This window comes from Humulus lupulus, chromosome 2 (assembly GCF_963169125.1).
Source record: "Humulus lupulus chromosome 2, drHumLupu1.1, whole genome shotgun sequence".
NCBI lineage: Eukaryota > Viridiplantae > Streptophyta > Magnoliopsida > Rosales > Cannabaceae > Humulus > Humulus lupulus.
Genome location: NC_084794.1, coordinates 50,556,825 through 50,575,644, shown reverse-complemented (window position 1 = coordinate 50,575,644; position 18,820 = coordinate 50,556,825). Strand labels below are relative to the sequence as shown.

Below are 18,820 nucleotides of genomic sequence, written 5' to 3'. Positions count from 1 at the left end.
GGCTCTGATCAAATGCTTGAAGAATGATGAAATGGTTGAGTACTAGGTCCTATTTATAGAGTTCAAGGAGTGAAACTAACCCCTTTTAATTTGAAAAAATAAATGATTATAAAATGAAAAAGATTTGAATTTTTCGTTCAACTGACGCCCAGAACTCGGTTAAAATCGTTCAAAGGCAGGTCTAAGTGGTTAAGGGTATTTTTAAAATTCAAAAAGTCAAACTTCCAAAACTATACCCATGAAGCTGATATATTGGCCCCCCAGTATTCTCGAGCCTTGTTCGATCGTTCATGAAAAGTCGGCGTGTTTTTTGTACCATCCGTTAGGCGATATATCGGCCCCTATGCTACGATATATCGGCATACGTAGATATATTAAACACGTATTTTTACTTTTTCAACATAATTTGAATTGGATAAACATCTTTGGCTGAGTCATAATACGATTCTAATAGTTGCTGGAAGGTTGTAGAGCTTCTAGATCTTTCTTTTATTAAAACTACTCATCAAAATACTTAATTTCCTTAATAATCATGATTATGACAAGTGTCATGCTCTTAATAGTTATATCTAAACCTTAGGTTATAATAAATAATATCTCTATGACTAGAAATATTAATCAAACCTTATGTTATAATTAATATTCTTAAACTATAGGTTAAACTTATAAAATCCATAACTATTGCTATGAGTTTCCAACTGTTGACGGTGAAATTTCGTCAACGAAATTAGATCGGAAAAATCATAGGTAAGTATGGTGATGTTTAGATAAGAACTTAGAATGAACTTATGGAAGGTCTGCTCTAGTACGCGTCAGGGGTCTACAAAAGTACTCCTGTCAAGGTACCATATTATGCCTCCATTACTTGTCGGGTACTGACCTCATAAGCGTGCTCAGGGAGTCCTGACCATGTACCATTCTCGTACTGCCACTACCTGCCTGGCATGGACACTGTATCCATACTCTAAATCTTCTTGGTTTGTAGGCTCATTCTGTATCTCTCCTGGCTTCATGTCAAATCGTTGTGAGGCCCCTTTTGACCTTCCTTGACTGCATGTCCAAGAGACCCTTGACTCCTCATCTCATGTGACTCATAGGGAGAGTGGTGCCCCATTGGTGGCACTTACCTAAGGAAGAGAGGTAAAGCCTCTTCAACAAGGCCTGTTGCGTGTGTGATGAGACATGATGCCTACGAATGAGATTAGGATCTCATCTTGTGAGACCATCACTTTGCAGCCCCCACGTCGCGAGGCCCTTGGTATGTGGTCGAGGGGTGTTTAGTGGAGGCCATGTCTCGCGAGGCCCCGAGGGACGCGAGACACTTTGAGGAGCTATGTCTTACGAGGCCCTTAAGGGCGCGAGATGCTTTGAGGGGGCTATTTCTTGCGAGGCCCTTAAGGGCGCGGGACGCTTTGAGGGGGCTATGTCTTGCGAGGCCCTTAAGGGCGCGGGACGCTTTGAGGGGGCTATGTCTTGCGAGGCCTTTAAGGGCGCGGGATGCTTTGAGGGGGCTATGTTTGGCGAGGCCCTTAAGGGCGCGACTGGTGTGAGAGGCGAAGCCTCGAGGCTCTTTGTGTGGTCGGTGCGCAAGGCGACGCGACTTGGCCCTTGGTGTGGCTGGTGCGCGAGGTGAGGCCACTAGGCCCTTAGCATGCCAGGTGCATGAGGTGAGACCACAAGGCCCTTGTCATGGCTGGTGCACGAGGCGAGGCCCCGAAGCCCTTGGCGTAGTTGGTGCGTGAGACAGCACCTGGGCGAGGCAGGGGCCGTGGCTATGTGAGGCGCGAGGCTTGCTGGAGCGCCTGCGTGAGACATCACCCAAGCGAGGTAGGGGTCGGGGCTGCATAGGGTGCGAGGCCTGTTAGAGCACCTACGCGAGACGCACCCAGACGAGGCAGGGGTCGTGGCTACGTGGGGCGCGAGGCCTGTTGGAGCGACTGCGCAAGACGTCATCCACGCGAAGCCCCTAGGTGCACGAGACGGCGCCTGGGCGAGGCAGGGTTCGCGGCTGTGTGGGGCGCGAGGCCTGTTGGAGCACCTACGCGAGACATCACCCAGGCGAGGCAGGGGTCGTGGCTGCGTGGGGCGCGAGGCCTGTTGGAGCGCCCACACGAGACGTCACCCACGCGAGGCCGCTAGGTGCGCGAGACGGAGCCTGGTTGAGGTAGGGGCCACGGCTGCATGGGCCGCGAGGCCTGTTGGAGTACCTGCATGAGACATCACCCAGTCGAGGCCCCTAGGCACGCGAGACGGCGCCTGGGCGAGGCAGGGCCTGCAGCTGTGTGCGGTGCGAGGTCATGGGTGCGCCTACGTGAGATGGCACCCGCGCGGGGCCGGTAGGTATGTGGGCGGCTTCGCGAGGCGTGGTGCTTCTGCACGAGATGGGCATGTCTAGGATGTAGCCAATATTGTAGGGATCGAAGGTTCCATCATTTGACCCAGGGCCTCTTGGGACTACCTTGGGTTTGTATTATGTTTTCTTTTGGCTTCCACAAAGGTCAGTTTGCGCAACGTGGCCTATTGTCATGTGAGCATTTAGGCCTTAGGCTCTAGGCTTTCCCAATCTCTATAACTTAGCTTGTGTTGCTCGTTGGGTCAATTCTTTCATGTTCGCAAACCTTTACTCATCTCAATTCGAGATCGTGTGTGCATTTTTTTTTAAATATGGATTTTTTGTATTCACACTTGCCCCCTAGTCTATAGGGAGGCCTTTAGGCGTCTTTGTAGACTCTTCTCTTTTTCTTTTTTTTTTATATATATATTTTTTTATGATCGAGGTCCTTTGGAGCCCACGCGAAAGGGGGTTTGATAGGTCTCTCTTTGGTACACCATGATTGTATCTATAAGGATATATTGACCCTTTGGGTTCTGGTTATCCTTTTACATACTTTTACGCGCGCTTATTATTTCTTGCGAGAAGCGTCCTTCTCGTCATTAGGCATAGTACTATTTTTGCAAACGTCTTCTTTGAGACTCTTGTTGCAAGCGTCTTCTTTGAGACCCTTTTTGGAAGCGTCTACTTTGAGACTCTTTTTGCTAGCATCTACTTTGAGACTCTTTTTGCAAACGCCTACTTTTGAGACCCTTTTTGCAGGTGTCTAATTTTGAGACCCTTTTTGCAAGCGCCTACTTTGGAGACCCTTTTTGCAGGCGTCTACTTTGGAGACCATTTTTGCAAGCGTCTACTTGGAGACTTTTTTTTTGCAAGTGCCTACTTTGGTGACCCTTTTTGCAGGCGTCTACTTTTGAGGCCCTTTTTGCAAGCGCCTACTTTGGAGACCATTTTTGCAGGCGTCTACTTTTGAGGCCCTTTTTGCAAGTGCCTACTTTGGAGACCATTTTTGCAGGCATCTACTTTTGAGGCTCTTTTTGCACGTGCCTACTTTGGAGACCCTTTTTGCAGGCGTCTACTTTTGAGGCCCTTTTTGCAAGCGCCTACTTTGGAGGCCATTTTTGCAAGCGCCTACTTTGGAGACCATTTTTGCAGGCATCTAATTTTGAGCCCCTTTTTGCAAGCGCTTACTTTGGAGACCCTTTTTCCAGGCGTCTACTTTTGAGGCCCTTTTTGCAAGCGCCTACTTTGGAGACCATTTTTGCAGGCGTCTACTTTTGAGACCCTTGTGCAATTTTTGAGGTGATCTCCCCTCGGGTCGGGACTTTCATGGCTAGATGATCTTTGTTCAATCTCAAACTTGGTCAGCGACCCTTCTAACACGACGCCCCCTCCTATATGGAATCTTCAGACGTATTGGTAGTAGTACGACTGGAGGAAGGTTTGCTTTCTTCAATATGGGAGTTGTTATGGCCCTTTTCCAGAAGTATGTACTTCTGTGCACTCTCCACTACAAGAAAAAAATTCTTTTAATAACACCGAAAATGTGTTATCAAAACATACAATAACACTTTCTGATGTGTTAAGACCGACCATGTTATCGTAGGTCAGGGTACTTTACATAACACTTTATCAGTGTTATACATATGTGTTATTGTACTGTCAACGATAACACAATTTCTGTGTTATTTTAATATATAGATAAGTGTTTAATTATGTTATTTATAATCGATTATATAACACTTTTTTTGTGTTATGCTACACTTTAGTATAACACATGTGTTATATTAGCTTAGAGAAACATAATCTTTTTTTACTTACACAAAACTAGGAAAACAAATATGAAAGTTGAAGCCAAATAAGGTAACATAAATAGATTTTTTTTAATTACTCAAAATGTAATTACAATATTTAGTCTACTAGTCTAGGCTTAAGAAATCATATTACAACATAATTTATGCCCAATTCAGATTCCTTTATCACTAAATACAAAACAAGAAATGTATACAAATATTAGTGAAATACATTCTTCCATTCTAAAGGCCTCAACTACAAATGTTGTCAAGAATTGCTCCAAAGAAATCATCTCAATATACTTGTACATTGTAAAAAGAAAAATCCTTTTATTATTAAGAACATAAGACTTAAGCTAGTTTCCACCTATAAGCATATAAAGTTTAAATTAAATTTGTAATAACTCCAAAACTTGACGAAACAGCAGGGTATAGCAAGATGTACTACCATGCAAAACAACGAATGAAGCAACATCACCAAAAAAGAATGCCTCTGGCAACAAAACCAATAAGAATTACCAAAAGAATGCCTCTGGCAACAAAACCATGTGCCAGACTAAAAAAGCACTTTCAAGATAAAAAATTAGAGCATTCACCATTCACAACTAAAATCTAAAAGCAAGGAGATAGTTTTATGATATCATGACACGTTAAGTGACCACAAATCTAAAATCATGTTGCTTAGATCATCTGCTTCAGTATAACAGAAACATGATTGAGTGTTCATACATACAGTATATAAAGAGAGCAGGAAAAAGATAAGTCTAATTCACTCGACAAAACCAAAACAAGGAAAAACAATACAGAAATCTATAAACTGTAAACAACCTCACCCCATGAAGAAGCAAACAAATGACTAACAAGACTTATACTCGAATTTAATAACCCAAACACACAACCAAGAAGAATTTATCCACTGAAAATGTAAAGAGGAACTATTCTTACATATTTACATATGCTGTATAGAAAGAAAAAAAAAGTATTGTTTGTCTACATATATAATACTTAAACACATGTTCAAAAGAGAGGAATAACATTTTCTAAAAGCAACGAATGGACTGTATTAACTTCCACATGATTTATTTGATCTAGATTTTTAAAAGGTTCAGCTTACATCACACTATGTAACAGACTTTTTGACAATAAATTCAGAACATGAATTACAAGTGTAATTTTTTACTGAGAACAGCTGCATGAACCATGACAACGTATTAGCAAAAAATTAGAGTAGAGTAGACCTGTTACTGGACGAGGACACGCAATCCCTGGTACTGCCAGGTATGTCTATCCACTTTTGAATACAGGATCTTTCATATGTCTGCAAAAAGGTTAAGCAATTAAAATTAAAATGATTGTCAATATACACATGTTATAATCTGTGAAGGCAGTGGCAAAAAATTATGACAATTGTTGAACAAAAATGATGAGAATAATTATTTATAAAGCACCTGAAATGAATAACAGATGCTTTTCCAAAAAGCTTTGCTCAACAATAATTGCAACCCTTTAATTTCAGTATCAACACAGGTCAAACGCAAAAATTGTAATTATGAAAGCAAACTAGTGACAGAAACTCACACAAAACAGCATGTGCAGATATCCACCTTTTGGGATCTCGAATAAGCATTTTCCTTACTAAATCTTTGGCACCTCTAGAAATACTAGGCCATGGGTCTGTTGAAAAGTCTAGGTCACCATCTGCAAGCTCGTTACTGCAAAACAATGCTATTAAAAATTTACATATTGTTACTCAAACAGAATATACATATAAGAACGTAAAAGGAGAAAAAAAATACTAGGAATTACAAAAGTTTACTTTGTAACTCTCATGACATTGGTTCTAAAATTACTTATAGAAAAATAGTACTGAAATGCAAATTATATTTCCTCCAAAGCAAAAACAAACAAACAAAAAAATGGGCTACTAAAGAAGGACCAAGAAACGACATTATCATATCAAAACAGTGACTTGTACTTTAAATAAAACCAATTACCTCTAAAGTAAATATCCACATCATGAACAGCTTCATTAGTAGTTGCAACAAGGGTAGAGCAGAGAATATGAATTAGTGAATCAAAATAGTTCCGAATGATGCAATAGCATGCCTCGTGAGTTGAAATAGAGTTAGAAGCAAGTTCTCCAGAGTCTACAATCAAATCTCTACACGCAGCAAGGAGTTCCACACAGAGATATAGAGCTCCAAAATTTAGGAAGTGATCCCTAGATGAATTTCTTTCTAGAATCTCCACCAAGCGGGGAAAAAAAGTTTCAAGTACTCTATTACAAGAAACAATGGAAGTTCTTGAGGTAATAAATAGGATACGACCAACAACATGTAGCCTTTCTTTACCTTCCAATGGGATATTATTGTAACTCCTATAACTTGTGATGATGTTGAAAATGCTACTAATGTCTTCATCATCCAGAATCAAACTTAAATATAAATCGTTATTTTGCAAGACAACTTTTCCCAGAAGCACTAAAGCTTCTGTTGCAATTTCATTTTCCTGAAACCCAAGACCATTTATTGATTCTGATGTAACAGCTTCAGTAGGCTTTTTTACTGAAGTACTCATTTCACTATTAATTGAACTCCAAATAGCTCCAGCATGTTTGGCCATCCTGTCTGCTCCATACTTCAATGAGCAATAGCTCAGATACGTTAAAGAATCAACCTTCAAACATAAAGAGTCAGCACGAAAATTGATACAAATATACTTTCTACAACAAAAAAATTAATTATGTTGTCTATGTAATCATATAAATTCTTTGTGATGGCACCAACCTTGATGATGGCAGAAAAGAAGAGAGTTTTTCAAGAAGCAAGGGAATGACATATGGCTCAAGAAGAGGTGTTGATGAGAAAGCTACCTACAGAACAAAAAAATAGTACAATTTGGTTATTTGTATAAACGTGCTCTTACAACCCTTGTAATTTATGGCAAGTATAAAAGTGCTCCTCCCAGCTTGTCTCAAGGCTCAAATCATAAAAAAATAAAAATTATGATAAATTTGGTTTAAGCACCAAAGAGAAATTACTCAATTGATTAAAAACACTCATAAGTGATCTTCACCAGAAATACCTATGCATCTTGTAACAATTTTCTACTTCTATTAAATTTCTTATTGTGCTCACCAATTCGAATATAAATATATATATACACATATATACTTTATCTTCCCTAAGGCAGTACCCATATGCTAAACTAAGGAATAATATTGCAATAGGAATCCAGATAGAGGAAACCCCTAATTGGAAACATGAAAGGGGGAAATCACAGCAAGAACAAATTAGAATAACTTAATAAAGAAAATCTGGTCATGCAAAAAGATTCCATAGAACTATACGTGTAAATATTAAGGAATGATTTATAATTCAAGCAGATGAGAGAATGCCAAAAAAAGAAAGAAAGATAATTTTCCATTTTATGTGATAGACTAGACCATGAAATTTACAGGTGCTTTATGCCAATTACGTCATTGTTACCATGGGTATTACAAGTTCTCCATTGTTAGAATGATAAAGTTTGGTAACCGGAAGATCATAGATAAATTCAACACCTACAAATACTATAACAATGGAGCATCACATTCAATTACGACATACCATTAGAGCCCTTACAAGATCATCTCTTTTGACATCAGTGTCCTCTCCTTTTGGCTGGATAACGTTAAGAAGAAAAACATGTGAAAAGAAGTACAAAAACAAAAAGGATAGCACATCATAATCAATTATAGGATTCATCGCATGATCTGAATACTAACCAAAGAAACAAAAGCAAACCGAAAGGGAAAAGCTTGCTTAGAATTTTTTTTCAATAAATAAATAACAAATTCGCATGTATAGTGAGGGTAAGGTTTGCATACATGAGTAATAAAATGAATGGGAAAGTAACTACTCAAAGTTTCAAAAAGCTCTCCAGAAAAATTTTCTAGCGGCCCATTAGGATCTGGAAATAGTCGAATTAGTGCACGAATGATGCCAAATGCTTGCAACAAGCAATGAGGATCCTTCTCTCCATCAACAGCTTCACAGATTCCATATAGAAGGAGTTCATCCTTAATAACGCCCAAAAAAAAATTAAGATAGAAAATGGGAAAAAAAAATAGCGAAAAAAGGATGAATATGTTAAGAGAAAAAGAATTATAAGGGAATTCTTTGTTCTATTGACATCTATTTGACAAGAGTTATAAAGAGAAAAAGAACACAAAGAATAAACTCTAAAATCATTATGTTGAAGGAATGTAAGCATCTAGCTGAAATATGAAATGAATGAAAACAATTTGTAATTTTACAACTTTAAACTATTGGTATAAACAATGACATTCAAATTACAAATCAGTTGAGAACAAGTGATAAAATGGAAAATAGAACAATAAAAATCCAGCAACTAATTTGAGAGTGAGTTTGGAAAGAATACCACGGAAGCAACCTCAATAGGATAGCATTCTAAGACACATTCCAGAAGCTGAAAACAAAGCTGCAACAATGCTTTGACGTTAAATTTTGTAAAAGGGCAGTGGCTATACATGAAGGCAAGTAGTTCTTTTTTTTTCTTGATTAAAATTCATGCATTTGGATTCTTACCTTCCTGTCATGCTGACCTAAAGATTGCACCTGTAGGGTCTTTAAGTACACCTCAGCAACTGCTTTTGCATCAGTGGTAGAGACTACACCAACATCACTTTTTCTCCTCAGTAATGCTAAGCACCCAACAAGAGCCCCACGTAATGCTCTCCAATCTGCCTAATATCATTACAAAATAATACATTAACAGCAAAAGTTAAGAGTTTATTCAAAGAATTAGCTCTTGTGACAATGTGCTTCACCATCAAACCGACTTAAAACAAACAAATTGCATAGGGGAAAGAGCACTAACTCACCAGCCTATCTGTGAAGAATCCAATTAAGCTATGAATGATAGCACTGCCTAGTGGCTTTGAAGTAAGACGTCCAAGAACTTCCACAAGAAGAAGGGTACCTGAAGATGAGGACATAATCTATGAGATTTTCAAATTAAATTAAATAGATAAAAACTTATGGGAAAAAAGAAAGAAAGTGGTTAATTGCCAGGAATAAATTGAAGCACCTGTTTTACAATGCAGATATACCAAGGAAAAATAACAATGCTACTAAAAAAGAAGCACAAACAGAACAGCAGTTTCCAAAACAGTAAGAAGAATGAACTTTTAAAGTTTAGAGTACTCTTTGACTGTTTGACAGTCCAAAACCACAATGGCACTTACAAGACCTGATGAAAAAGACACCAGTAGTACTGTTTTGTTTCAAATAAAAATAATGTTGCATAAAAGATGCTTACCAATCGGTTAAGCTGGTGCTCATTCAAAGTACCACCATGTTCTGCATGGCTCTCAATTCTGCACGCGATAAAATATAGTTAATAAGAATACATAGCGCATAGGAATATTAACTATTTGTCAGTTATGTCAGAAAACTTAAAAAATTAGGCATACCCTTTAGAAAACCACTCATTAAATTGTTCGTGACTATCAAATAAGGTTGGCATAATGAAATGTAGTAAGGCCCACAACTCTGCCATATTATTTTGGATTGGAGTGCTAGTAAGCAGAAGCCTATTTCGGCAATTAATACTAAGCAGTGTCTTCCATCTTATACTGTCCAATCACAAGCAAGACAACAAAAAAGTATGAGTATAGAGAATTAAAAATAAAAAACAACCATTCAGAAAGCAAAGGGATTCAGGAAGATAGATACACTATATAGCTTTTAAACCAAATAAAGATAAGACACAAGCACCTCAGCAACATGACCACTAATGTACAGTTCACAGGAATAACTTCATTCATTAAACCTTCTTCCAAATCAATAAAATGTCCATTGTTAATCTTTAACCAAGCACATCAATTTACAATAAAGTCAAGCTAAAGACTATCAGATAAGGAGAAAATAATCAGCACCATTGAAATAAAAAATTTCCTTTTTTCTAAAGGCTGTGCATCTATCTTGCTTGGCTGTAATTATGACAATTAAATGTTAGCACAAACTACAAAGTACACTGACACGAATGATTTGAATCAAACCTGTTTGAACTTTTAATTGCTTGGGCTTCATCCAACACCATATATTGCCATTTCACCCGTCGAAAGTACTTCTCATCAGTCCAGCTTATAGTTGACATTGGAAAAATTCTTCAATGACTTTTTAGAACAATTGAAGGCAAATTAAGAATATATTTTAACTATAATCAATGTACTCCTATTAAAAAAATTAAAAGTTACCATCTCCTTATCCACTATCTTCCAGAAAAGCAGCATGTCCCTAGCTATCTTCCCTGTGCGAATCAGAGCACCCTTCATCAATTTAGGTGATCTACTCACTTTCAATTTCACCTGGTAAAGAAAATAATGGTAGATAAATAAAGCATAGCTTCAAGATATTACACTATAGCACAAAGGCCTCACTAAGATCGCAAGAACAAAATTAAAAGTTACTTTCCAAAATGCTACTAGAAATCGAAATATGAGATTCTTCAGAGAGAGAATGTTTGCTTGCCTCTCTTTGACAATTTTCTGAAACCCTCTTGGCATCAATTAGTTGCTTCCTATTAAAAGCTGTAAAATTCCTATGATGCTTTGGCATGTCTTTTCTTACAATATTGACCCACACTTTTCCAATTTTCTCCATTTCCTCCCTCTCAATCACAGAAGGATCTTTCTTCACCTTTTGCTTTTTAGGGAAGCTTCTTTCAATTATCTGCAGCACAAATAACAACACTTTGATTAAGAACCCATACATAGAAAAGGAGCAATTGCACACCAGCCCCCTCCCATCCCATATAAACTAGCATAATTTAACATTCAAAAGTGAGGGAGATAAAAACCTCATATGTATCGCCTTTCTCTAGAATTTTAACATAGTAGACCTGTAAAACACCACCCTCAGACAAAATAGACCCATTTCTACAGAAACGAAGTCCAATAAACAGAAATAACAATAATGGATAATAAATAAAGAAATAAAAAATGAAAATGATTACCGGCATGATATTGGGATTGGCAAGGTCCTTCTTATTGAGAGCAATAACGCGTCGTTTGGTGGAGAGGTGAGATTGAAGGTCCGGGTTGGCAGACGACAGGGGAATTCGAGCGTCGTGGACCTCAACAACAAGGTCAGCTTGCTTGAGTCGATCGCGAATGGCACGGGAGGCTGCGGCCATGTGACCAGGGAACCAATTGATAACTCCACCGCTGGCGTTGAACCCCATTTCTCCTAAACCCTTCTTCACGAATTTCTTTACACCCATCTTTTTGTTTTAGCATGAAAACACTGTGAAGTGGTCAAGTCTATATTCGAACGGGTTTGGCGAATGAATAAATTAGCAGTTATTTGAAGCTGGAGGAAGGGTGGTGGCAGCTGCTGAGTCGAGGTGGTAGTGACTGTGAAAGAATGAAGGTGGAAAGAGAAGAGAAGAGAGATAGGTCTACGGGAAAGACCAAGAGAGTACGAGAGAGATAGACCGAGAGAGACCAGGAAGAGAAAGAAAGAAAGATTGAAGAAATGAGTATAGTAGAAATGGGTACACGAGAAAGGGTGAAAAAACTTAGGGATTTGGCGCCTAAAATTTTTACCTTGCCGCTTGAAATTTGTCTCATATACAATAACTCTTTTTAAATACTATTATAATGATGTGTTATGGTAATGGGTGTTTGGTGTAGTGCTCGAAGAAGTCATTCATATTCGAAACTTCTCTTTTGAGCATGTTACCCCATAATTTGCTTCCTGGTCTCCGGCTGTAATAGCCATCTTGAGCTCTGCTTTGGTTAAACTTCCCACCTTCGTTGCTTCCATATTGAACCTATGGATATAGTTCTTCAGACTTTCATTCTCGCCTTGTTTTATGTTAGCGAGGATGGTAGTTGGAATGATGTAATCACAGGCTGCATGGTGTTGCTGAAGAAATTCATCAGAGAATTGCTACCATGATTTGATTGTTCCAGGCCTTAACCTCATGAACCACTTGTACGCCACTCCTTTAAGCGTAACGACAAAGCAATGGCACTTTGCCCTGTTGTTGACCCCTCTTAACCTCATCAAGTTATTGAAGGAGTCTAAGTGATATTTTGGATCTGTAGTACCCTCGTACGGAGTCATGCGAGGCTCTCTGAAGCCAGTGGGAATTTGCTCAGCCTGGATCTCCTTTGTGAAGGGTGAATCACGGTAAAATTCTTTGTCATCTTTGTGCCCCCCAAGTGTAGTGGTAATCTTGGCCCGAGGGCTTCGCATTTCAATGTTTAGTCCCCTCCTCTTTTTGCTTGAGGAGTCTCGCGGGTCCTCAGACTAAACCCTTGCTTTGGTTATGCTCCTCGGGGGAACCGCATGGGGCGCTTCTTTTGAGGTAACTTCTGCTTCATTCTCGCGACCATCGTCTTCCTTCCACCTTTGCTCCTAGGGGCATTTCATCGGCCTAGGTTCCCCATGGGACCTTGTCGGGAGAGTTTTACTGGTGGAAAGTCGGGTTCCCCCATCGTCTATGGGGACAGTGTTTTCCCCCTTTTCATGCTCATTCTCTTTATGCTTAGGAAGGGGTGTGCCCGACTTTCCTTGCAGTAGGTCGTTTAAGACCTCCTGCATGTTCTCTATCGTGGTTTCCAGCCTTCGAGTCTTTTTATGTAACTCTTAAATCTCATCCTTTTAAAAGTGAGTCCTTGAGCTTGAACTTACCAAGCGTGCCCCTGGACCCTTGCCTGGCCCGTGCGTCGATGGACCTGGGTCTTGGTGGACTGAGCATGGTGCCACCAGGGGCCGGTGAAGTGGATGCCTTGGCTGCTCTGAATGACCTCCGCCGGGCTGGATGGGCGGGGATGATACTTCCTTCTCCTCCCTTGGGGGAAGAGGTTCCATCGGTCCACCTCCATGCTTAGGCAGAGGGGGGGATTTCATGGAAGCCCTCCACTCTACTCCGTCCTGATGAACCTCATCCTCTTGTATTTGTCGTGAGCGTTTTGAACGTCTTAGCATCTTTCTTTGTTGGAAGTGATGAAAGAACGTTGGCTTGATGCTTGTTCTTCCCACAGACGGCGCCAAACTGTTGACGGTGAAATTTTATCAACGAAATTAGATTGGAAAACTCAAAGGTAAGTATGGTGATGTTTAGATAAGAACTTAGAATGAACTTATGGAAGGAAAAACACAGATCAACAATGGAGTAAAAACTGTATATTACTTAATAGCTTCAGCATACAATGAATTTTCCAACCCCCTATTTTGAGGGGTCAATCTCTATTTATAGCTGCGCTCTAATGGACCCTTACACATGGTGGTCCCTTGGGACAAAATAGTACATGAGTACACTGTTAGAGTAATAGCACAGGTGGTAGTGGTGTGGGAAGAGTGGTGGTCTTCTCTAGTACGCGTCGGGGGTCTACCAAAGTCCCCCTGTCTTGGTACCATATTATGCCTTCACTACTTGTCGGGTACTGACCTTATAAGCGTGCTCAGGGAGTCCTGACCATGTACCATTCTCATACTGCCACTACCTATTTGGCGTGGACACTGTATCCATACTCTAAATCTTCTTGGTCTGTAGGCTCATTCTGTATCTCTCTTGGCTTCATGTCAAATCGTTGTGAGGCCCCTTCTGACCTTCCTCGACTGCATGTCCAAGAGACCCTTGACTCCTCATCTCATGTGACTCATAGGGAGAGTGGTGCCCCGTTGGTGGCACTTACCTAAGGAAGAGAGGTAAGGCCTTTTCAACGAGGCCTGCTGCGTGTGTGATGAGACATGATGCCCACGAATGAGATTAGGATCTCATCTTGTGAGACCATCATTTTGCAGCCCCCACGTCGCTCGGTCCTTGGTATGTGGCCGAGGGGTGTTTAGTGGAGGCCATGTCTCGCGAGGCCCCGAGGGGCGCGAGACGCTTTGAGGGGCTATGTCTTGCGAGGCCCTTAAGGGCACGAGACGCTTTGAGGGGGCTATGTCTTGCGAGGCCCTTAAGGGCGCGGGACGCTTTGAGATGGCTATGTCTTGCGAGGCCCTTAAGGGTGCGGGACACTTTGTGAGGGCTATGTCTTGCGAGGCCCTTAAGGACGCGAGACGCTTTGAGGGGGCTATGTTTTGCGAGGCCCTTAAGGGCGCGACTGATGTGAGAGGCGAAGCCTCAAGGCTCTTGGCGTGGTCGGTGCGTGAGGCGAGGCCACTAGGCCCTTGGTGTGGTTGGTGCGCAAGGTGAGGCCACTAGGCCCTTAGCATGCCAGGTGCACGAGGTGAGACCACGAGGCCCTTGTCGTGGCTGGTGCACGAGGCGAGGCCCCGAGGCCCTTGGTGTGGCTGGTGCGTGAGATGGCACCTGGGCGAGGCAGGGGCTGTGGCTATGTGAGGCATGAGGCTTGCTTGAGAGCCTGCGTGAGACGTCACCCAAGCGAGGTAGGGGTCGTGGCTGCATGGGGTGCGAGCCCTGTTGGAGCGCCTGCGCGAGATGTCACCCAGACGAGGCAGGGGTCGTGGCTGCGTGGGGCGTGAGGCCTGTTTGAGCGACTGCGTGAGACGTCACCCACGCGAGGCCCCTATGCGCGCGAAACGGCGCTTGGGCAAGGCAGGGGTTGCGGCTGCGTGGGGTGTGATGCCTATTGGAGCACCTACGCGAGACATCACCTAGGCGAGGCAGAGGTCGTAGCTGCGTGGGGCGCGAGGTCTGTTGGAGTGCCCGCGCGAGACGTCACCCACAAGAGGCCCCTAGGCGCGCGAGACGAAGCCTGGGCAAGGCAGGGGCCGCGACTGCATGGGGCGCGAGGCCTATTGGAGCACCTGCACGAGACATCACCCAGGCGAGGCCCCTAGGCGCACGAGATGGTGCCTGGGCGAGGCAGGACCTGCAGCTGTGTGCGGTGTGAGGTTGTGGGTGCGCCTGCGTGAGATGGCACCCGCGCGAGGCCGGTAGGTCCGTGGGCGGCTTCGCGAGGCGTGGTGCATCTGCACGAGATGGGTATGTCTAGGATGTAGCCAATAACATTAAAAAGCTTATTCCTTTGTTTGTTTCAATGGAAGGTGAGGCCATCAAGGTAATGAATCAAGACCTGGTGAGGTTGGTTAGGTTTGGTGGGTCCAATTTCACTAGGTGGCAAGATATGGTGAGATTCCTTTTGACCATTCTCAAAATCGCCTACATTCTAGAATCCACTCTAGAACCTCTCCCAATGCCATCCGACAACGACACTCTCGAGGAGGTGGAGAAAAAAAGGAAGAGGGAGGAGGAAAATCTCCTTTGTAGGGGTCATATCCTCAATGCCCTTTTTCATAGGCTCTGTGACCTCTACACCGAGACCAAATCGACCAAGGAGATGTGGGATGCACTTGAGACAAAGTTCAAGGCGGAAGAGGAAGGTACCAAAAAGATTTTGAAATCTCAATAATTTGATTTCAAATTTTTTGGTGATAAACGTATTCTTTCTCAAATACATTAATTGCAAATAATTGTTATCAAATTGAAAGTGTTAAAGATTGAGCTTCCTGAGGCCTTTCAAGTTGATGCTATAGTGGCTAAATTACCACCAACTTGGAGGAGCTATAGGAAAAGAATCCTTCATAAAATTGAGGAATATTCTTTGGAGGAAATCCAAAAGCATATTCGAATTGAAGATGAATCATTATGTAGAGATAAACTTGTGGAGGGGTCTAATGGAGAGACTTCCAAAGCAAATGCGTTGTCACAACCAAAACATCTCAAAAACAAAGAGAAAAAGGGTAACGAGAAACCTTTGGGTCCAAAAACCAACCCAAACATGTTTAAGGGAGAGAAAGGTCCTTTCTTTGTGTGTAGGAAAAAGGGTTACTATGTTAGAGAGTGTAGGCTTAGAAAATACCAACAAGAACCTAAGGTGAATTCAACTCAAGAGGAAAACATAGTTGCTACCCTTAGTGAGGTGAATGCGGTCCAAGGCAAGGTGAAAGGATGGTTATATGATACATGTGCCACCGTGCATGTCACCTATGACAAATAATTGTTCAAGACCTTTGAAGAGTCAAAGAGCAACCATGAGATTCAAATGGGAAATGAGGGCAAATCCAAGGTACTTGGCAAAGGTACCATTGAAGTCTTTTTCACCTCTGGCAAGAAAGTTACATTAGTGAATGTACTTTATGTTCCCGAAATGTGTAGAAACTTGGTAGGTGGTGATTTGCTTGGCAAGCTCAGCATTAAAGCCATTTTTGAGTCTGGTAAACTTATACTTACCAAATCAAATGTATTTTTGGGAAAGGGGTACTCTTTTGAGGGTATGGTTAAATTGTGCACCAATGATGTAACTTTCAATGTTATCAATAAAAATGCTAATTCCGCCTATATTGTTGAGTATGATTCTTCATTTTTGTGGCATCTTAGACTATCTCATATAGGTTTTTCACCATGAAAAGAGTAGTAAAATGTGGTATGATTGCATTCAATATTAAAAACTATGGTAAATGTAAAACATGTGTTAAGGCAAAAATGATTAAGAAACCATTTCCTAGTGTAGAAAAATCATCTAATTTAATAGATTTAATCCATAGTGATCTTTGTGAATTAAATGGTGTTTTAACTAGAGGTGGTAAAAGGTATTTCTTACTTTTATAGATGATTTTAGTAGATATACCTATGTATTTCTTTTAAAGCATAAAGATGAAACTTTTGATGCTTTTAAATTATATAAATTAGAAGTTGAAAATCAACTAAATAAAAAGATTAAGGTGCTAAGAAGTGATAGAGGGGGAGAGTACTTCTCTAACGAATTCAATACATTTTGTGAAGAAAATTGTATAATTCATGAGTGCACCGCACCTTATACACCACAACACAATGGTGTTTCCGAAAGGAAAAATAGGACTTATCTAGAGATGATAAATTCTATGTTGGTGTTTTCTATGTTGAATTTCAACTTATGGGGTGAAGCGTTATTAACTGCTTGTCACATTCTTAATCGAATACTGATGAAGAAAAATGAGATTTCTCCATATAAGTTATGGAAATGAAGAAAACCCAACATAGGGTACTTCAAAGTGTGGGGGTATCTTGCATATTGCAAGAAAAACGAACCTAATAGAAAAAAGTTAGGTTCAAAAGCCATAAAGTGTGCTTTTGATGGTTATGCGAACAATAGTAAAGCTTATAGGCTATTAGACTTAGAGTCTAATATTGTGATTGAATCTAGAGAAGTTGAATTCTTTGAGAACATGTTATGTGACAACAATTCTCGAGCTTCAACATCTCTAAAGAAGAATTTGTTACATGAGAACAATTCTCATCCAAAGTTGATTCTCAAGGGGAGAATTCTCAAAAGAATGTAAAGAAAGCCTTTGAACTTAAAAGAGGTCAAAGACTTAAAAATGAGAAAAGTCTAGTAGTGGATGAGATAGATTCTAAATGAATTTCATTCCACATTGCAGAAGGAATTAAAGAGGAAGTCATTAGGAAAATCCTTATTGTACTTGTCATTGAAGATGATCCTAAGACTTATAGAGAAGCTATGCAATCGAGAGATAGTGCATTTTTTAAAGAAGCCATCAATGATGAGATGGATTCCATTTTTTCCAACAACACTTGGAAATTAATAGATCTCCCACCGAGGTCTAAGCCAATTGGGTGTAAGTGGGTATTTAGGAGAAAATACCCCACAAGCAACACTATTCAAACCTTTAAAGCTAGATTAGTAGCTAAAGAGTTTAGGCAAAAAGGGGGTATCAATTATTTTGATACCTATGCGCCTATTGCAAGAACAACTTCTTTAAGAATTTTGTTCGCTTTAGCTTCTATACACAACTTGTATATTCATCAAATGGATGTCATAACGGCATTCCTTAACAGTGAACTCAATGAGGAGGTCTATATGGAACAACCCAAAGGATTTGTCCTACAAAAGTATGAACATAAAGTATGTAGACTTGTAAAATCCTTATATGGATTGAAACAAGCTCCTAAGCAATGGCATGATAAATTTGATCAAACCATCATGTCTAATGGGTTTACTTGTAACAATGGAGACAAGTGTTTGTCTTCCAAAACTTGTTAGGGTTATGTGATCATTGTTTGCTTATATGTGGATGACATGCTGATTCTAAGTGATAGCATGAAAAGGATAGAAGAAACGAAGAGGATTCTATCATCAACCTTCAAGATGAAAGATCTTGAAGAAGTTAGCACCATACTTGGTATCAAAGTAAAGAAACATAGTGGGGGTTTTGCGTTGGGTCAAGCCCACTATGTTGAGAAAGTATTGAACAAATTTAACCATCTCAAGGTTAAAGATGCCAATACTTCATTCGATCATAGTGTAAACCTAGGGAAGAATGAAGGAAGAGCGGTGACTCAATTGGAGTACGCTAGTGCTTTAGGGAGCTAATGTACGCTACCCAATGCACTAGACCTGATATAGCATTTACGGTAAGTAAACTTAGTATGTTTACAAGTAATCCAAGTGTGGATCACTGGATGGCGATTGGAAGAGTCCTAGAAGGATATACAGATGCAAGTTTGATATCCAATCTTGGGGATAACTTGTCCACAACTGGTTGGGTGTATAAACTTGGTGGAGGTGCAATTTCTTGGGGTTCCAAGAAATAAACCTGTATATCCCATTACACCATGGAAGCAGAGTTTATAGCTCTAGTTGCTACCAGCAAAGAGGCCGAATGGTTAAGGGATCTGTTGATAGAGATACCCCTAATGTATCCACTAT

General features: G+C 40.7%; 1 protein-coding gene across 1 annotated transcript; it reads right to left on the bottom strand.

The window, feature by feature from the left end:
* Positions 1 to 5,301: 5,301 nt before the first annotated feature.
* LOC133814233 (MMS19 nucleotide excision repair protein homolog) lies at positions 5,302 to 9,124 on the bottom strand. The gene is made up of 11 exons (XM_062247223.1): positions 9,011 to 9,124; positions 8,715 to 8,873; positions 8,548 to 8,607; positions 7,994 to 8,185; positions 7,734 to 7,787; positions 6,908 to 6,997; positions 6,120 to 6,801; positions 5,704 to 5,850; positions 5,574 to 5,629; positions 5,364 to 5,443; positions 5,302 to 5,314 (listed from the first exon to the last, which is right to left on the bottom strand). The coding sequence occupies exons 1-11, from the start codon at positions 9,122 to 9,124 to the stop codon at positions 5,302 to 5,304; spliced, it is 1,647 nt and encodes a 548-aa protein (XP_062103207.1).
* Between the last annotated feature and the right edge of the window lie 9,696 nt (positions 9,125 to 18,820).